The 20,039-nt window shown below is 45.6% G+C and overlaps 1 protein-coding gene across 1 annotated transcript; it reads right to left on the bottom strand.

Moving 5' to 3' along the window:
- Window positions 1-1,695: 1,695 nt before the first annotated feature.
- On the bottom strand, window positions 1,696-18,245 carry MXRA8 (matrix remodeling associated 8). Its single transcript, XM_065738008.1, has 10 exons — window positions 17,426-18,245; window positions 11,959-11,982; window positions 11,209-11,517; window positions 10,958-11,059; window positions 9,392-9,850; window positions 5,710-5,868; window positions 5,463-5,493; window positions 4,436-4,512; window positions 3,790-3,867; window positions 1,696-2,922 (listed from the first exon to the last, which is right to left on the bottom strand). Exons 1-10 carry the CDS (start codon window positions 17,472-17,474, stop codon window positions 2,897-2,899), a joined length of 1,314 nt encoding a protein of 437 aa, XP_065594080.1. The 5' UTR covers window positions 17,475-18,245; the 3' UTR covers window positions 1,696-2,896.
- Window positions 18,246-20,039: the final 1,794 nt, after the last annotated feature.

The following is a 20,039-nucleotide window of genomic DNA, read 5'->3' as shown; positions in this document are numbered from 1 at the left end:
AAAGAAAAACCCACCTGCACTGCAGTTTTCCTATGGAGACAGCTGAAGTCGTAAGAGAAACTATAACATCTTAATTGCTCCAAAGACAAAAGTACAAGGATCAAAAAAACAGCAATGCCAGAAACTGAAGTAAAGCCTAAAAGAAAAGGAACTTTTTGTATATAAAAAAGCTTTTTGAAATTTCTTCCTTCCAAAGAACGGAGTCAGTCTGAGAACAGCTGACCTTTAGTACAACCCCTTCTAAGCTCACTGCTGTACACCCTTGCCTTGGTCCACAACAAGGGCTTACAGTACCTTAAATCCACATACTCTAAAAGAGAATTTCTCTGCCTTCTCTGAGCCAGAGAACTCACTGAGAAGTAAACGGTATAAAAAATTACTGGGTGTTATGGTCACTTCAACTAACTGAGCACAAAACATGTGTCTTGGGAAGCTGAGGAGACCATAATGAGGTAAAGCCTGCTGAGAGCCTGCAAAGCAACAGGAAAAGGAGCTTATCGAGATGCAGCATCCCACCAGCACAGTGGTAATGCTGCTTGGAGTAACTCAGGCAAAATCGTTGATCATTTCTCAGGGAGAAAGGCTGAGATGAGAGGTGGGAGAAAGAAAAAGCCAACCTGAATAGAACCACCCCGAGCCTCCAGCAGAGTGGGAGCAGAACACAGTCCTGCCCCTCAGCCAGTGGTTACCTACAAGTCCAGACTCCTAATTTCTGTGTGCAAGATCACAGAAACATTTAGGCTGGAGAAGACCTTCAGGGTCGTCTAGTCCAACCATCAACCTCACCTATCAAGTCTCACCATGAAACAAGTAAAAGGTCTGAGAAACAAAATAAAAGTAAAATCCTCTTCAACTTTGTGCTGTTTTCTGGCTTTTTCAACAGTTTGAAAACAGACAAGTCGATAGCGAGCAATCTTGCCCGGATCTTTCAGCCAGAATTTTGGCTTAGTAAATTACATGCTGGATGGGGCAGGCTGCTTTTAGAAACCGCTGTTCTGATCCTCAGCCCAATCACACAACGCATGCCTCTCCTGATGAGAGAGGGCCATCATCACAACCTGGTCTCCCATTTCAGTCAAGGGTTACCCTGCTTTGTCTGACCATTATCCAAATTCAAACTTGTGATCAAAGCAAGGATGAGGAACTCAACAAGCTCTTCCTAGCACTCATCTCAGAGAACAAATACATCTATTTCCCCTTAAGCTATTCTGCAGCCTAGAAGTCAAATTAAATATTTAAATGCCTCTGGAGTTTATGAGTAACCCCACTCTGAGCCGATGTCTGTGTGAGCTGTGCTAAGCAATCTGAACTGGCAAGTAAAGATCTCCAACCTTTGATTCACAGACATGAAAGGGAGGGAGAAAGAGATTAATGGCAATTATTCGAGACTGTGCCACCCTGATGGAATAACCAGAGCAGCCTTACACACCTGCAGGAATGCAGCCTGGGTTCCAGTCAGATCCAGCCAAAGGCAACCTAGGAATGGCTGAATACTCTGGGAGAAGGGAAAGCAAACAAGGACCCAGGCTCAATCCCACACCCTCTTTACCACCAGTTTTCAGTCTCCCTACTCTGAACTCTTCTGTACAAGCGTCCTGGTTTGGGAACGGTGCCACAGCATATCCCAAGCAGTCAGAGAGCATGAATAGAGCTGTTAAAATTCTCTGGCTTTCTCGACACTTCACCTCGCTTGTATTGTAACATTTATTGACTTCCAAACTTTTGAACATCCCCACCTGAAGCAGTAGAATTAGATGTAGAGCTCCCCTTCAGCCCACAGCCCTGCTATCTCAGGTGTATACTCCTCAGAGAACAATATCAAAACCTCCAAGAGTAAACTCCTATCCCTCCCTGGCTCCCCTTTGGTGACCACGATCCATGAGAGTGCCTGACAGGCTATTTGGTGGAACATGGTGTTAGCCTTGTTCCTCGTGGTTGGCTCGTGGAAGTCATCTTTTTAACAGTCAGTCTAACTGTGCTGTAATCATACCTTTTTTTGTGATGAGCTCATAAGAACTGCGTGGGGAGGATCCACTCAAGGACTGCAGGAAAATCATACTCAAGATTCCACACAGGAGCTTAACTCTCTCCATAATTTTTCTGGATCTGATCTAACTGACACTGGCATTACAGCACTGCACCTCCAACTGCAGCTGAAAGTATCTGCTCCTGACAAATTTGATTTGGTTTGCACTGAAACAAAAACAAATCAACAAACAAGCTTAGAGTGAGAAATACAAAGTTAGAATCCAGAGCTCTTTGGATCCCAGCACTGCTTTGGTGGCAACTAGATCTATGTGCCTCCCTTTCCCCCATAAAATGAGGATGTTGACATTTCCCCATTTGTAAGATGAGGTATTTATATTGTTATTTGTGAGGGGCTGAATAAGCAATTCTTTGTACCTGGAATGTATAAAGTGCTAAGTGACAGTACTGTTCCTCTCAATGTACATCAGCATATGAGAGATCACAATCAGGCTTTGCTATTACTTTTCTAATGAATACATTGCATGAAAAAAAATGCCTGATATAATGATGGCTAAGATTAGTGTTGCAGGTTGGTTTATTTAAAGCAGTAACATCAAAGCAAAAAGTCTGCTGATTCAGCTCATAAACATCATTGATGCATAAAAACAACAATAATATCAGAAAGAAAAAGGGAGGGAGGACTGGGAGAAAAAGAGAAGAAAAGTAAACCCAAACCCATCATAAATGCACGCAAGACAGATGGCATAACTCTTTCAGAAAGCATTTGCAAACACCCTCATGCTTACTGGGGAGAAACTCTACATGAAAAAAGTGTGGTAACTGGAGGGATGGGATATTATGACAGGCATCTCTTTTCCATCTATCTTTGATTGAAGCTTCTGGTCCAGCCAGCAGCTTGGGAATGTCTTCATTTACAATATTCCTTCCTGAAATCTGAAAGCAAATTGAAATGGAGATCAGTATCTGGACCGAAACTTCAAACCATCCAAAGAAACACACAATGATATGGAATTAGCTGTGCAGTTACAAGTGACCATTTGCAGTCAGCCATGTTTCTAGTATCTTCTTCATAAATCTCACAGTGAGAATGATAGCACATAAATTATTACACAGATCATCTCTGCAGAACATATGTAAAGTATCATGAGAACTGCATCAAGACCTTCAGATCTAAGGCAACCCATGGATTCTCTGGATCATTCCCTTCTTGATTCCATTTCAGACACATTTAATATGTTCTAAATTCATACGAAAGGAGTCACAGAACCTAACCTTATTCTAAACAAACTTGTCATAAGTGCAACTCTGCAAACTGACAGATAGTACCCAGAGTTAGGTCTGAGCAAATGAAAGGAGATTCAGCCCCTGGAGGGAGGGAGCTGTTTTGCTGGATAGTCAGTGACTGCCTACTGCTGGTAAATTAATTCAACTCAAAACACCCTTCTGCACAGCATTTTCTTCTAAAACACCATGCCAGTACGTTTTTGAGATGCATCTCTCTGAGGCTGTAATATAGAATGCACTATTCCAACCCTGCTAGGCATTCTTTTTCCAACGAAGAAAAATTCGTGTCACGTCAGAAGCTTTTAAAAGCCTAATCACTACTTGCATCTTGTGGCTCCATGATGAAAGGATAGGAAGGGAACTGCCTTCTCATTCCTGCTGTCATTTGTCATGATGTTTACCATTCTTCATTTGACTGTGGCTTGGTCAGCTCACTGCTGTACTGTGCTTTTCCCTCCTCCAACCCATCAGAAGGCTCCTACAGCCACCAATTAGGGTGAAGCAGGTCATTATTACCTTTGTCTAAATCAATGTTCTTTGCTGGGAAACTCCTGGCTTGCTCAGCCTTCTCCTTCAGGATGTTGTTTTTGTAATCTGTATAGGGGAGGAGTGTATGTAATTCAGACAGCCATTAGAATATTAAAAGAAAACAAAGCTTTACAAGCAAGGGATCAGCCCTTCCCTGAAGTACTCTATGCCTATCATCTCCAGATCTTTATGGGTCACTCATGGAGTTAATCAACTGCTCAGCAGAAGAAAAAGCTACATCTTAACACTGTTTTTTTTTTTGTTTTTATTTTTCCTGGTACTAATCACACTTTAACTCTCTGCTCCCTCATAGATATCACAGAGTCTTCCATCATGATAGCCATTCATACTTGCTGCTGTCCTGCTTTGCAACTCACTCTCTGCAATTCCTTTGTTCCTTATTTCAACTTTTGTTATCTGCCCTTTGCTCTCTGGGGTCATTACAGCAGTTCTATAGCTTGACACCCAAATGATGTCAGCTTGTTCATTTAAAGGTTGTACCCTTACTAGGGATGAGATTCCCCTAAGTGTGCATTTACACGAGGTTAAGCTACAACTAAATGAACACAGAAATGCCATTCAAGAGTCCTTAAGTTACAACAAGTCTGGAAAATGGTTGCTAGCTGATACACACCCAGCCTGAAGTCTTCACTTTTGTACTGAGTCAGATCTGTTGTGTCGACTGTAAATTCTTTAAGATTTACATCCTTCCTGAAAAATCAACAAGAGTGAAAAATGGTTACTGACACATCCCTAAATAACTGTCTCCTTTTACTTATTTTTTTTTTCCACAATAGCTTTCTAGAGAATTTAATTTAAATTGTTTATGGGCTATACATCTGGAGGACAGCTGAAAAAACTCATAGAGGATTTAATTCTTTGTTAAATGCTGGTGATTTCCACAGTAATCCCTGCAGAATCCTTTTCTGACTCTACAAAGCTTCCCTGGAGAAAGCATGACAGAGAGATGACAGCATTGGCAGCCACTGCACGCAGATATTTTTCCTGTGTTTGCCCTTAACCTGTCAAATAGATTTCAGAGGATCATACTACTTATTAGGAAATCTGTTTCTCCTCTCTCTTGCTTTTACTGTCTTTTCTACTAACACCAAGAGATCTCTAGCTGACTGTGTGTCTGCTTTCCCCTCACAAATCTGTCCAGAGTCTAGAAAAATGGAGAACCAATCTGTTCTGGAACTTTCCCATTCCTTCTGCTATACTATGGGTAATAAAACATAAAGGGACCCAGAAACAGTCTTGGCCCAGGTCCATCTCACAGCAGAGTCTACAGGAGATCTGCACATTATTCCTTTAACTCCTAATGACATCTCACAGAAACATAATCTGCGAATCAGTTCCCAAATTATAACCACAGAATATACAACTGCCACATGATCCCTACAAGCCATCCTCTCCTTCCACACTTTGACAGCATGGAAGTTGCTCCCTGATATTCAATCATTAACCAAGTGTATATTTCCCTAATAATGACTAGATTCTGAAACACAAACTCTACCAAAGAGCATGTGCTGTAGGTGGCTTTATTCTTGCTAAACAGATGTCAGCTGCTTTAGGCTGTTAATGACAGCAGAGGCAAGGGACCAATAAGTTCATTTTTATGTAGTCTACTTACAGACAGTAGACTCTGTAAGGATACTTACTCTCCATATTTCTTCACGTTGTATTCATAACCTAAACAGAGAGAAGAAATAGAATGAGCAGTTAACACCCAACCCAACCAACACCTCCCAGATACCACCGACAACAGCAACACACAGCAGCTATTCGGCCCTCTCTGCTGTGATGCTTTCAATAAGCACTGTGCTGCACAGTAATTATTTGCAGAATCACCTCTCCTGCCACGGGATATTCCCCAGAACTCCAGAGATGGCATTTTCCAGCACTCACCTCTCTGCCGACGCTTGCGGGTGATGAAGACAACGATGATGAGCAGGACAATGAAGAGCAACAGCGTCGCCAGGACGTAGCCCAGCTGCTGGAAGAAGTGGATGCGGCCCTCAGGGATGATGACGTTGATCACGTTGTGGCCCCTGACAACGTTTGGATCTGAGTGCAGAAGAAAAGGAAAACAAGGCAATAATTGTAACTGGCATTCAAAGCAAAGAATGTTTGCAGGTGGGTCCACATGTGAACTGAAAAGCATGTTCAGTGGCCATCGCACATGCCATTGCTGCTGCCTGCTTATCAGAGTGCTGCTCTTGTTTACTGCAGAGGGCAAGTCCAGCAAGAAGCCACAACAGAGCCCAGAGTTGCTCTGGGGTAGCACAGCCCTCTTCTGGGTCCCTTGCAACACGCATACCACATCATTTCGGCTCCAGACAGCTGAAGTATGAAGCAGCCACTCCCAGCTAAGGGTTGTAATTTACAGAGTGGGAGGAATTTTCAATGCCAGAGAATGAGTTCCCTTTTAAATCAAATAAAAATCAATAAATAAAATAAAATCCCACAAAGAAAAGCCAAGATTCCATTCCACTTGCGGGTGCAGCAACGCTGCAGTTCCTCAGCACAGGAAAGGGTAACTCTAAACTTTTACGTGGAACATTTTTTGTAGGTCTCAAATAAATAGGTCAATGTGTTGCACATACAAAGAGAGCAACTCCTCTGCTTGCAACTGTCAGAGGACTGGAGAAATCCGGGCACAGACCGCAAACCCATAGGACGCACTGTGTTGTGGGAGGCTTTTCTCTTCAGAACAGAGCTGAGTGCACCAGCACAGAGCTCTGACCACCATCCTCCTGGGAGTTTAACCCCATACCTAGTCAGAGGGAACCAGGGGAAAGACTGGGAAAACATCCCTGTAAGTCACAATGCCATTCAGCTGGTGTCTTCTGAAGTGAGCCTGTCTCAAGCAAACAAGCCAATAACAAGCTACGTTACTGGGACTAAATAGTCATAGGGATGAGAGTCAGGCAGATGGTCTCATTTGTTATCGACGAGGATACGTGGTTTTGTGTCCAGCTAATTGTATCCCAACAAACACAGACTTCCCCAGCAGCATGCTGGCATTCCTCTTTAAGTGAAGCGACATCTCCAGCACCAGTTAAGGTCAGAACAGATCAGCATGAACAAGAATGTCGCAGTCGAGCTAAGCCAGCAAGTTCATCATTATTTCAACAGCTGGTTTTCCTTTTGAGGCCGTTTGGGAATGTTAGAAACTGCTCATTTCCATCAGCACAGTACTATAAATAGGCAGAGTCCAGAAACACAATATTCCCCACAAAAAAGCCCAGCACCAAGAGCACTGATTTTGTCCAGCCTCACCCTCCAATGCAGCAGGGCAGGCAAGCAGCTTGTTAAGCTAACCAACAGATCTCTAGATGCTGGATGCTTTCTGTGTCCTGCCTCTCCTGCTCAAAGCTACCATGTGTTTTTTACCACTAAGAAATACCAAACCAAAAAAGCCACTTGTAAAGCTGCAAACAGTGTATGTGACAGTTCTACTTTAACAAACCTCTGCACCATGAAGGGCTCCTTCAGCTGCTGCCATAATGAGATGGTAGCCACTGGAGCAGCCATTGAGCCAGCAGACCTAAATGCATCCTGTTCCTGGCTCTTTGCTTTCCCACAGTACTGCAGGGTAGGGTTAGGATCTGAACTGGAACACGGAGAGAGCTCCACCATGACAGCTCATGACTGCTGGGTATGTGACCCATTTTCTTTTCTAGGCTAGCAAGGGCTGAGCATAGTTCTGCAATAAGCAAGATATGCTATTCTGCAATCACTCGCTCCAAAATAAACGCAGAGTAAAAATACACTAAATTAGTAGACGTACAACACATTTATTCTGCTGGGACTTGGGAAGAGAATTGAACCCATGTTTATAGTTCAAAACAGGATGAAATTTCCTGTCTGGAAACAGCTCTGAGCCTTGGAGTTATGCCAGAAATGATAGCTGCTCGCTGAAAAAAAAAATAAATAAATCTCATTGCTCTGCTTTTGTTATCTCCTGATGTTTCATTTTGGCTTTAAGTTACAGCCCAGGAAAGCTCTGCACGGCTCTTCACAGAGAGAGGCAACATCTCAGCCTTTGCTGCTATATACAAACAGGCCGTTCATCAGCGAGGGGCTTGAGAAAGGCACTCCAGCATCTCAGCTCCTTTCCCTGTTCCCATCGACTCAGCACATTTTTGTGCATGGTGCTCTCAGACCAGCTGATCCTTCCCTGCCCCTAGGGGACAAATCTCCTCGAAGTCTGCTCTTTCTGGTGGTGGGAATGGCTTTTCTCAGGAAGGCAAATTCCTTCCAAACCAAGAGAGCCCCAGCAGGCTGTATTACCTACAGGATCTACCAGCTGGGCAGGTGGTAACTACTCAGCCACAACCAGGACAGTGAGAGGAACAGATTCCTGGGTGGGCGACAGTGAAAGCAGGATGTATTTTCCACCTGCACAGTGGGTTCTGATAGGGCTCAAGGGCAACAAAAGAGCCAGATGGAGGGACACTGGCACTTGTGTGTTCTGGTTCCTGTGTCAGCACAGCCACAATGGCCAGCCCTCTTCAGTACAGCCAGGATTTCTGGACACCAGCCTTAGTGCCAGTGGGGAGGTTTGGGCTTCTGTGTCTTGAAAAAAAACCTAATTGCTACAGAAGAATAGATCTATTTAAAAATGTATGAAACATATCCAAATTATGTAGTAAGCAGCCAATAAATATTAAGCCTCAATGAGTATTAAAAAATGTTAGCATGGAACTATACCTAAGGGACTTTCATCTATACGTATATATCATATACATATATATATTTTAAAACTTGAGATTTTATTTTTCTGCCTGAACTCAGCATGATGGTTTGGGGTTTGGACAGGCTGTCAAATGATAGCTCACTCCAGTGGAAAATGTGAAAATTGGCTTAAGGAAAAAAAAAAGAAAAAAAGCTGAAGGGTGGAGGAAAATTCCTGGTGGTTGATTGTGCAGTCTGGCACCTGGTGCAGCCTGAACCCCTGTGCAGTAAGGAGGGAAGCTCTTATGCAAACAGGGGCATGTTGTAACAGCAAAGGCAGCACAGAACAGACCCCCTACTCCACACCCTCTCCTGTTTCATAAAAGTAAGCAGAACAGAGAGTCTGTTAGAAAAACAGCTTGCTTGCCTTAGGGCATTTAAGCACTGCAGAGCAGAGAGGGCTGCAGAGCTGCTGAGAGCAGAGCAAACAGCAGCAGGACATGATGTCACTCCAGCACAGCAGGCGGGGTAATTAGCCCCGGTGGGTGGGACACTCCACTCTGGGTGCAGCTCAGTGTTAAAGCAACATCAGAGAATCGTCACTAATATCTTGAAGAATGTAGCTCCAGGTACACCATTGTAATGGGAATGGCTTGGTAAGAATCCAGCCTACACAGGAGAGCTCCACACTAGTAGTGAGGGAGGGAGGCACGACCTCATCTTACTCTGATTTAAGGGCAGGAATTAACTCCTGGATCAACTAGGAGAAACCATACAGGAAACCCCAGCATTGCTTCGAGTGGCACCTTCACTTCAGTGGTGTCTGTGGCACTTCTGCAGGGCACAGGTTTGCCTTGACCACACTCCCTCCCCCCTCCTGCAGTCAGAACCACTGCCAGAAGCCGCTCACCTACGGCCGGGGCAGTGTTGTGAGTGGTGAGGTTCACCACCTTCTTCTCTCTCACTGGCTCCGTCACAAAGACCTGGTAGATCCTGCGCTCGTGCAGGCCGCAGTAGTGGTGGTGCAGGTGGCAGGAGTAAGTGCCTTCATCTGCATTCTCCAGCTCAGAAATTCGCAGGGAAAAGTCACCCAGGGCAAAGGCTGTGTCAGTGATGTTCATCTTCTGACGGATGAAGAGGGGTCCGTAGGAGCGGCGCTCACCAGAGGCGTACAGGTCAATGAGGCGGTCAGCGCGGTCATGGGGGACCCCTGGGGGCTGCCTGTCCCAGTGGACCACTTGCTGCTCCTCCTCACTGTGCCGTTCAGTCCAGATGTGGTTTCGGTTGACACAAGGGAGCATCACAGTACTGCCTTCCAAGGCAACAATCACAGCCTTCTCTCCGTCCCAGTACTCCTTTGCTGCTTTGGCTGTGGAGGTGACACGCACACTTCACACACTGTCTTACACTTAAGGACACCCAAGCACCTCTAAGGTTGCTCTCAGACCCTGCAATCCTATATATAATCCCCTCCAAAGATCCTGAAGTGCCACAGGGATACTGTACCTCACTCACACTCGTTTCAGCAGTTAGTGAACAACTGCACCAGTGTCTTCCACACCCCAGGCTGGTGTGCTAAGCACAGCCATTTCCTTTCCTTATAAGTGACATTTCATCTCTTCAGAACGCAGGAAGAACATTCTCACAACAGACCATGAATGGAATAAGAATAACAGACTTCATCTTCAATATGCTGCGTCTCGATTCTCCAAGCAGGAAATGTTTTCCTACCCACAAATACCCTAATTACTGAAGTTCATGGAACACTGTTCTGTGTTTTGTTCTTGAGAAAGGAATAACAGAAGAATCAAAACACAGATGAGCAGACTAGGGCCCACAGGCCAGCCTGGGTGTTCCCACTGCATAGAGGCTGTGAGAACAGCAGCAGGGGTGCACTTCTATCCATCAGTCTTTTAGACAACTCAGCAGCTTCCCAGCACCATCAGCCCCAGCAACCTCACTGTGCACTACGTGTAGGTGGATTTAAATAACACTATCTACATTAAATAGTGATGCTTGTGTGGTGTACACACACTGTGGTACCAAGAGCCCTTAGAAACTCCCTTATGTTTTGTTTTTTGTTTTTTTTTTTTTTTAACTACAGGCTCCTTAAGGCTAAGCTCAGCAACCCGTGTTACAAGGCAGATCTTTGTGGCTAACTTGACCCATGATGGATTGTTACTAAGAATGTTTTATTACTGGAGCACTGACAGCCCAGTTAGCTAACCAGTGAGCACTGCTGTCTACTGATGCACTGCAAGACTCTCGTGGCACCTGTGTGCTGAGCTACAACAGAGAAGGCATGGGTAAAAAGCCTACATCCACAGTGCTCTCTGACAGTAGCAGAATAGCATGCACTATCTATTGTGAATCAGCACAGAAGCCCCACTGTGAATTCAACTCAGTCCTGGGGGCCACTGGATTTCAGCTGCCAGACTTTCCCTTGCAGAAAGGGACACCATGCTGTCACACCTACCTTTCTTGGTAATATCTAGTTGAATTTTCACAGTTTCATATAAGTGGCAGTAGTGATGGTGAAGATTACACGAATAAACCCCTGCATCACTCTCTGCAACATCTAATATGAGAGAGAAGAGAGAACAAGTTGAATGCTTCACGCTGAGCCAACTACTTCTGTCATTTGTGCTATTTAACAAATGCTTGCATGGAAGCAAAAAGACCTTTGCAAAGCTTAGGGAGAAAAGATAAAAAGATTCTGTTTAGTACCTTTGATCACCAGCGAGAAGTTGCCATCTGTAAACGCATTCTGGGGCATTAATATCCTCCCTTGGTTGTAGGAGCTGTAGACACGCTGATCTCCTGCTGAGTACATGTCACACAGCCTCTCCATCTTGTTATCTCCATAGTAGGTGCTGTACACATCCCAGTGCACCACACGCTGGCGGTCGTTCAGGCGGTCCTGGGTCCACACCATGCGGTAACTCTTGCAGGGCAGGACAGCCTGTGACCCCCGTGTAGCACTGATATTTAACACTGACACTACAACACTGTCTGGGTTTGAGGCATCAGCTGGGACTGAGGGCAAGGAGCAAAAGAAAGAATAAAGTCATCAGAGTGGTGACGTTTAAACAAGGGGCTAGAGTAAAATTAGGTTCTGCTCTAGAGTCTCTGCACCCAGAAGAAACTAATCCAAAAGATAGTAACTTTTAAGACCAACAAGGAGCTCTCTAATGGAGATATACAATAAATAAATGATAATAATAATTAAAACAATTAAAAACCACCAGCAAAAACAGTATCTACTATCAGGATCCTAAATTTTACCTGTTGTACCTATCTTTTCCTAGTCCTAATGCTCAGTTAAATCAGAGTTTAGAGGCACTAGCTCATGATGTGCGTGGCTGGTGCCTACAGCAGTTACCCATAAAACCCTTATCACATGGGCTCTGATTTCATAATGCCAAATTTCTTCTTATGGTGACAAAAACCCATGTAGATTACAAAGATGTCACTCACCTGAGTATAAATAAACAACAGAACCTGTTAAAGCAGAAAAAAAGAATGTCAAAATTAAGAAGCAAAAAAAATACAAATGCACTCCTGGTGAGCAATCATCTCCTCTGTTATTATTGCATCCCTTTGTTGTTAACACACTTATTTAACATGGATATCGGAGTTAAGCCTACAGACTCAGACCTTGCTTGGTGCATGCTGCCTGGGAGAAGGAGTTCTTTAACACAAAGAGAAATGCTCTATCCTTTCACAAAGGCTGGTCAGTCAGGAGGGAAAAGAACCAACAACAGCCCAGGCCTGGGCTCACCATTCAAATCCAACTCCTATATCACTGATAGCGAGGTTAATTCCACCCAGGGAATTAAATCCCTGAATGCTGCAGGATGCTGAGACAACCTGTCAAGCTGGGAGTGATGCAATGTGGCTGTTCTGCTTTGCACTTGTGGCACACATTGCTGCCAGACACACACACATTGGGAGTGAGCACTCCAGAGCACCCCCTGCTCACATTCCTGGTCTGCACAGTTGACCATTAACACCCTGGAAGCAACCACAACTCTCTCAACTTGTGTGACTCAGATGAATGCAAGAAGAACTTTGTCAAAATGAACTGATGCCTTTGTTTCTGCATCTCCCTGGCCCCATCCCTCCTGCTTTTTGTGTAGGAGGGGTCTGAGAGGTCTCCTGGCATCGTGCTTTGAGAGCACAAATTAGATTCCTAACACAATGACATCATTCATCTCTCTAATCAGTCAAGTCCAAGTGCATTCCAGCAAGATAATTAGATGTTTTGTCCTGCTAATGTCATAGGCACAATGCCCTCCCAACAAAAGCTGCATTTTTTTTTCAGCCCTGGAATTTATTCCATTCAAAAGAAAATAAATTAACTCCAGATCGGGGCTATTTTAACAACACCATCAATGCATGGGCTGAGAATAAACTCTGTTTCTTCTCCTATCGCAAAACACTGAGCAGTGGCACCTCAGAACAAAAGTGAGCAGCACTCTCTGCTGAACTGCCAGCTCAAAGACACTCCAAATGTAAAATACTCTTTCTACATTTGCAATCTCAGCATCACAAAGAACATAAATCCCTTGGACAGAGCCCATACAGCTCTGGATATAAGAAAAGACATCATACCGAGACATTATAATCCCATTATTTGACGGTGTCTGCTAATGGGCTGCAAAACACCTGATGGTAAAATCCAACAAGCTGTCAAGCTCTGCCAGTGCTGCCCCTGTGCCAGAGCTGGTGGCATCTGCAGCGTGACAAGGGAACAGCATGGCATCACAACACGCGTGGCAGCTTGCGTGCTAGGAAGTGAGCTGGCTGGCTGCACAGCCAGTGCTTCCAGAGCCTTGCTTTAATGCTCATTGACAGCAAGCTCATTTGGTGCTGCAGAAACATCCTCTTCTGGCTGAGCAACAGGAATGCATTTACTTTCCTCCTTTCCTCTTGCACGTTAATGTAAAAAACACTCAAATGCAGCGCCATAAACCTAACAACTGACAGACATCCCCCTAAGCCTAATGCAGTCTGCTCAGCAGCCTGTCCTGCTGCTTCTGCACCTCATGCATGCTGTGCTGGCCCTGCTGGCATGGCAGGGACCACCCAGCCCTCTCTGCCCCATCCACGGGGGCCAGGTTGGCTACTGGGGTCCTGGCAGAACACCAGCGTCCTTCCAGAAGTGCCCTTCAGTGGCCAGGGGACATTGCTTCCTTATAGGAAAAGGGAAAGCATCCACTGAAGCCTTGCCTGCCTCTTACCATCCTCCTATTTTGACTTGGTGGGCGCTGCCACATGAAGATGGCCCTGGGTGACAGTCAGTCTGTGTGCTAGAACAAAGCCCATGCAAGATGCTGGCCTGATGAAGCACAGCAGCCAGCAGCTGAGGCTGTGGAGGATACAGAAGGGAAAAGACATGTTGCAGGCTTTACAAGAGCCATGGGAACTCCACAACACAAAGAAAGCAGAACTGATTGTGATGATTCCCCATCAACGCTGGAAATCTGAACGCATACACTGAGTTATTTGAGATGGCTGTAAGTGAAATAGCTTATAAATCAAAGGAATCTGGAATGCCTCTGATCTCTTATATGCCTGGAGAAAATGGAATTTAAACCAACTGGTTTTTAATAAACTGGACACAGAGCAGTAGTTAAATATGATATGAGATTTGCTCTGTTATGTGAGACCCAAAGTGCATTCCAGAGAAAGACATGCCCCCGCAGCCTGCTTCCAACGTTATTGTTGGTGTAACACATCTGCTACTGAACATAACCAGCAATATATCCATAAACCAGCAAAATTAACAGTTCATGAGCTACAGGACTGGGACAGACTGGAAGCAGTTATATTGGTGAGTCACTTCCCAATCTGCAAGTATAAAATCAAGGATTACTTATGCACCTAATGGAAGCTCAGTCTTTTGTGATCACACGACTCCAGCAGCTTCAAAACCACCAAATACCTTAAGAGTTGGCAACAGCAGCTTTCATTTTAAAATTTCCAGTTCCATGTGAAGGATAATCGCTTTGACCTCTCTCTGTGTGTTATACTTAAGAAAAAAAAAGAGACAGACATCTATCTGCTATCCCCCTGACTTGTTCTCTGCAGCCTCAGCATGCCTCTCAGTGGGATCTCCAAAGTATTCTGCTGGTCCCACAGTATAGGAAGAGGAAAGCAGCCTGCGAGTTTCCTAATCCCTTGTAAAAGGCAGGGCCAGCTCTTACTGCTTGAATCCCTGCCACTTTCATAGTAAAGAATTAGGCCACAAAAACTGCAAGCAAACGACAAGTAAAAGCCTCAGGCTCTGAAAGACATCTTACATACTTGGGGATCTTGAGGCTCTGTCCTCAGAGCAGTTCAAACAGAAATCTGCCCCTTGAGTCTTGCCTGAACAAGAGCACAGCTCCTCTTCTCCCGGAGATAGCTGCTGGCAGAGGCAGAAGCTTGTGCTAATGAAACCACCGAGTTCCTGTCTCACAGTGAAGAACAGCAGCACAGAAAAAGAAACAGCAAACACTGTAGGCAGCAGCCTGAGTGCCAGGTGGCACACGGTGAGGGCTTTGCCACTGATGCCAGCATCTTCCAGGACAACAGGCATCACTGAAGTCCCCACTGTGGGGAGGGAAGGAAGACAAACCCAATACCCCCTGCAGCAATGAGGGTCACATCCCAACGGGAACGTGAGCTGAGCCCATTGTCTCAACCCACTGTTCCTTTGCACACCTTCCCTGCTATCTCCTGGTCTGTCCCAGAGCACTGAGGCAGTGCCAAGTCGGCCCAGAGAAAGGACACACTCTTCAGGAACACTCTGTGTGTCAGATCCTTTATTTTTCCCATAAATCCCACTGCTTCTGCAGGAGATTTAATGGTCTCCATAGGGTTATTACGCAATTATCTCCAAAACAGAAGCTTGTGCTAACAAGCTATTTCCAAATACTTCTAGAGAATGGCAGAGGCTCTATCCTGACTCTTCAGGGAGCTGACAGAGTGTCTGAGAGGCCATCATGGTTTGTGACAGTCACATCAAGGTGACAGCCACACAAATGAACTCAGCACTGTCGTCACAGCCACTTTTTAAACCCCAGATCAGTAGCCAGAAGTACCACCAAGGACCAAACATGCAGAGATGGAAGATGGTGAGCAATAAAGTCCCTCCTCTAAACAAAGTTTTCCCTACAAAGCCAACTGATGGACAAGCCAGGCTTTGAACTGGACTTAGTTATCTGTACTCGTTTATTTTAAAAGAAGTCTCTCCCCAGCTGAGCATACTGCTTTCAAGGATGCCTGCACTGGACTGCTGGCTGCCCACCCAGCCCCAACCATTCCTGCACCTCACTGCAGGTAGGAACGTGCTGCAAGTTGGCAAAAAGCAAGAATGTGCTGCCTCAGCAGAAAGGAAAAAGCCTCCTGTCTGGACAAGAAACCAATCACACCTTGGCCACCGCGCAGATCTGTCCTAACTTCCTCACAGACAGCTCGGATATTAGCTCAGCTTTGTAAACCCTTCTGTGGTTCGTGTACTTCACGTTGGCTCCAGGCCCACTTGGGAATAGCTTGCAGAGCCATTCCAAACACAGCCCTGTTTCTCCTTGCAAGACATTAACACTTGAGGGTGTGGTGCTTCTCCAAGCAGGATGGTCTCAGCAAACACAGAGACACAGATTTCCTCCCTTCTCTCATTACGCTAACCTGATCTGGGTGGGTACAGCAGCACTCAGCATCACGGCTCCCTGGCGTATGGACAAGTTCTCTCTCCAAAATACACCCAAAGATGTCCATGAGAGATCATCCATCCTTTGGTGGGATACCTGCTGTGCAGCAACCCAACCTGCTGTTCCTGCCCCAGGCACTGCAAACATGCTCAGCCACACTGGGGAGCAGCTGGACTGGTTGGTGCTTCTGAAATACAGCACGTGGCCTTTCTTCCTTCCCCCAGTTTAATCCACCCCCTCCACACTACTTTTCTGAGCCACTTTAACACTGCTGTCCCTATGACTGATTCCATTCCTTGCCCTTAGACATCGCAGCATTGGGGACGATTTGGTGACACGAGAGCTGTATTAAACAGGGACCAAACTGAGAACTCAACTCCACCTGCATCCCGAGGAATTTTGAGAGGCTCAGGTGGCAAGCCACTGCTTTTCAAGAAGGGCTGTGAGAAGCAGAAGGCTCACTGCTCCCCAAAAAGCTCGTGCTCCTCACTTCCTACTGCCAGCACCTGGAATGAGGGCTTGCCATACTTAGAGCTGTAATTCCACATTGCTTCCTTAGACCCCAGGGTCTTGCAAAGGTACACTTGCTGGGGTTTTACAATTTATCCTCTCCTGCCTTCCAAGCATTGCTGACTGAGATCTCTCTGCTCAGTTTGGACTCAGGCTCTCACAACACTGGATCTGATTTCATCTCCTACAGAAAACGATGGTAGAGGAAAATGTCTAAGTCACTCTGTTACTGTGCACCCGTCACACCTGTCCTCATCCCTCTCCCATACCTTAATGTCTAAGTGAATTCCTATCTGTCTTTATGCGGACAGGGAATAAAAACATTCCTTTGTACCTCCATCCTGAATGCACACACGTATCAGCTGCTTCTGCCTCTTCAAAAGTATAAAATACCCTTGGAGCCTGTAACTCTAAAACTATCCAAAATTTACAGTACTCTCCTTTAAGCTTACTGCTTTTGAACTTACAGTTAAGGTAACTGCCCGGAAGAAATAAACTGCACAAACACGCTGAATGAAGTAGCACTTAACCTCAAGCGTTTCTCCATTCTCTCCCTTCCTCTCAGAAAAGCCTGAGAACTCCATAAATCTTTCCCCTCGCAGACCCAACCCAGCTGAACAGGGAATCTGAGCAAACCCTGACAAAGATAACAGCTCAGAAGCTATCTAATCTCCAGCCCCATCCTCTGCAGCTGAAACAGAAACAAGCAACATCACACCGACCAGCTAGGAGCTTACTTTGCTGAAGCAAAAGCTGCCACAGAAGGAGTTTTGCTAGTTGCTCCATTCCTTCAGCTTCTCCGTGTTTCCGTCTCTCTTGAAAAACAAGTTGAAGACTTTTAAAAAACTTTTTTCTTTTTTTTTTTTTTTTGGTAACTGGAAAACACTATGACCTCATCAATTTACATCCCCGAAAGCTGTGGACAGCAGCTCATATTCTGCTGTTACTCCACCTACAAGTCCTAACTCCCCACCTCCCCACTGCTCTCCCCCACGCTCACACTCCACCTCCTTCCTCTCCATAACTCTCCCTGCACAGTTACTACAAACACCCACTCCTCTCCTTCCCCTCCCTCTGGGACCTTCTGATCTGTCTGACTTTGATGTAAAACTTTTATCGGGTATGGTTGGTCCCACACAGCTCTGGGCTTTAGAAACAAATCTTTCTCCCTTCCCCTGAGGATGGAACTAATTTTCCTTGTGCTTTACTTGATCCAGCTGTTCCTTCCTTTGTTTGACACTCATCCAGCTGTCTGCTCGAGACGATTTATTCTGTTGCCTTCAGTGGTTTTTTGATCTTTGTCTCCTCATATGGTTTTACTTTAAGCTCAAGTCTCAGGAGACAACCTAGAAAACAACGTTTACTCTGTCCTGTGATTTGTAAGCAAGGGCTTAATAGCAACTATCTCAGCAAGAGGGTAATAATGGCAAAGACTGGATACATGGGAGCTTAGGGCAGTGAAGGCAGAGAAGCCTAGAACACAACCAAAGCTCCAGAAACTGAGCTGGAGTATTCACCATCTATTTCCAGAAGGCACTGTGGCTCTGAAAGGCTCAGGCATTGCTTTAGGCCAGGCACATAGCTCCATCTCTGTCTGCTCATGAGTAATCCTAGCAGCATAACCCATGCAGGTGATCAAATGAACCTGAAAGACTCTCTTAATGCAAGACTTGCAGGAAAATTACATGCCTAGACATTCAGGAGACAGTGCAGGTGCTGCTAATAGATGTAAAAAAATATATATATATACGATAAACTTCTCTGTTTGCTCCTGTTATGATGTCAGATTGCTGCTGTTTGTGGTTAGCAGTGTTCAGCACATTTAACTATACAATCAAATTAGTCATCAAGTGGAAAATTTGGGGGAAAGGGACATTTATGAGTGATGTTATGATCCCATCTGTAGAACAGAGCTAAATATCCATGGGATTCTCATATGAGAGCTTAAAAATAAAACCTAAACCTTCCCATGGCACTCATGGAGTGAAACTTAACGGCCCCACTTGCATTTTTCCATTCTGACGTTGGTCTGCTCCATGTAGTATTTACCCTATCCCAGAGAGGGCTGTGCTTGAGGAAAGAGGAGGGCATTATCCTTCCAACCAAAACCTAAACAAACATCTGAACACTGCAACAAGGGTAGCACTGGGAGCAGCCAGACTAAATCAGACCAGAACTTCATCCTCTCCAGCAGCAGATGCAACCAGACGCTTCCAAGACATTCCAAGAAACTTGAGCTATTATTATTAACCAATCTGACCACGAACAAAGCTTGCATTAACCCCAGCACGCCTTCATACTGTCCAAAACAGACCCAGATTACAATTGATTTGCTTCCAGTCATCACCTTCAGGTAAAAATCCTGTGAAACTTCACTGCAAACTTCAACTCCTACGATTTAGGTATTTATATTCAGTGGGGAGTTCTGGGTAATTAGACACCAACAGGCACTCACAGTGCAAGTTCCCACGCTCCCCAGATGAGCTATGTCAGAAGTCTGGATGCTCACACATCCAGCCCAACAGCAACCTAAACACACAGGCTTACTCTCTGCAAACCTCAGATTTTTGCACGATAATTCCATAAGCACCTGCACGCCCCAAAGTCTCCTGCACGTCCCCAAATTCAAAACTTGCTGCCTATCATCAGGCACCACTGCAAACACATTTACTGACTGTCAGAAGCTGAGAGCAGCCCTGTGGCAGCAGCAGCCTTCCTGGAGCCTGTCAGGCCAGGCAGCAGGGCTGAGGCTCGGATCTGACAGCTGCACCATCACAGCAGAGCCTGGGAAATGTTTGGCAGGGAGACAAGAAGCTGCTCCCGTTGTGCAGGTGGCAAGCACAGCACTGTCCTTCCCTCCATCGCTCCCAGCACTGCAAGCTCAGCTTGCTTTCCCACCTCTCTGCCCCCCACCCTTGGCACTGCAGAGGTTACTGGCTCTCCTCGCCCGCATGCTGGGATGGATGCAGAGTGCTGTGGTTGCTGCTGTCACGAATTGGCTATTTCCTGGCTGAAGGAAGCCAAGTTCAGGCCAAACCCACTGCAGCCTCCCGAAGAAAACAGCCCAGTAGAAGCAGGGAGAAACAGCTTCTCTGGAGTTTGCAACGAGAGGAGTAAAGGGGGCACAGACTTCTGCCCTTTCCTCACCCATTCTGTGCAGTCTCCAGTTTGCCCTGTGTTCCTAGAGCCTTGCTGCACCAAACATGCCCCAGCAGGTGCTGAGCATTTAATGTGATTCTCCATGGAAGCCAGGCTGAGGGGCACTGGTCAGGCTTTCTCCTTCCACAGTGGTATTTTTGGCTATTGATTCTCCAAACAAGAAGCATCCCTTCGCTGCCCACTGTGGCACAA

This window comes from Cyrtonyx montezumae, unplaced genomic scaffold (assembly GCF_038088225.1).
Source record: "Cyrtonyx montezumae isolate F1298 unplaced genomic scaffold, pur_monq_1.0 scaffold_21, whole genome shotgun sequence".
In the NCBI taxonomy this organism is placed as follows: Eukaryota; Metazoa; Chordata; class Aves; order Galliformes; family Odontophoridae; genus Cyrtonyx; species Cyrtonyx montezumae.
This window is presented reverse-complemented; position numbering and strand designations above follow the sequence as displayed.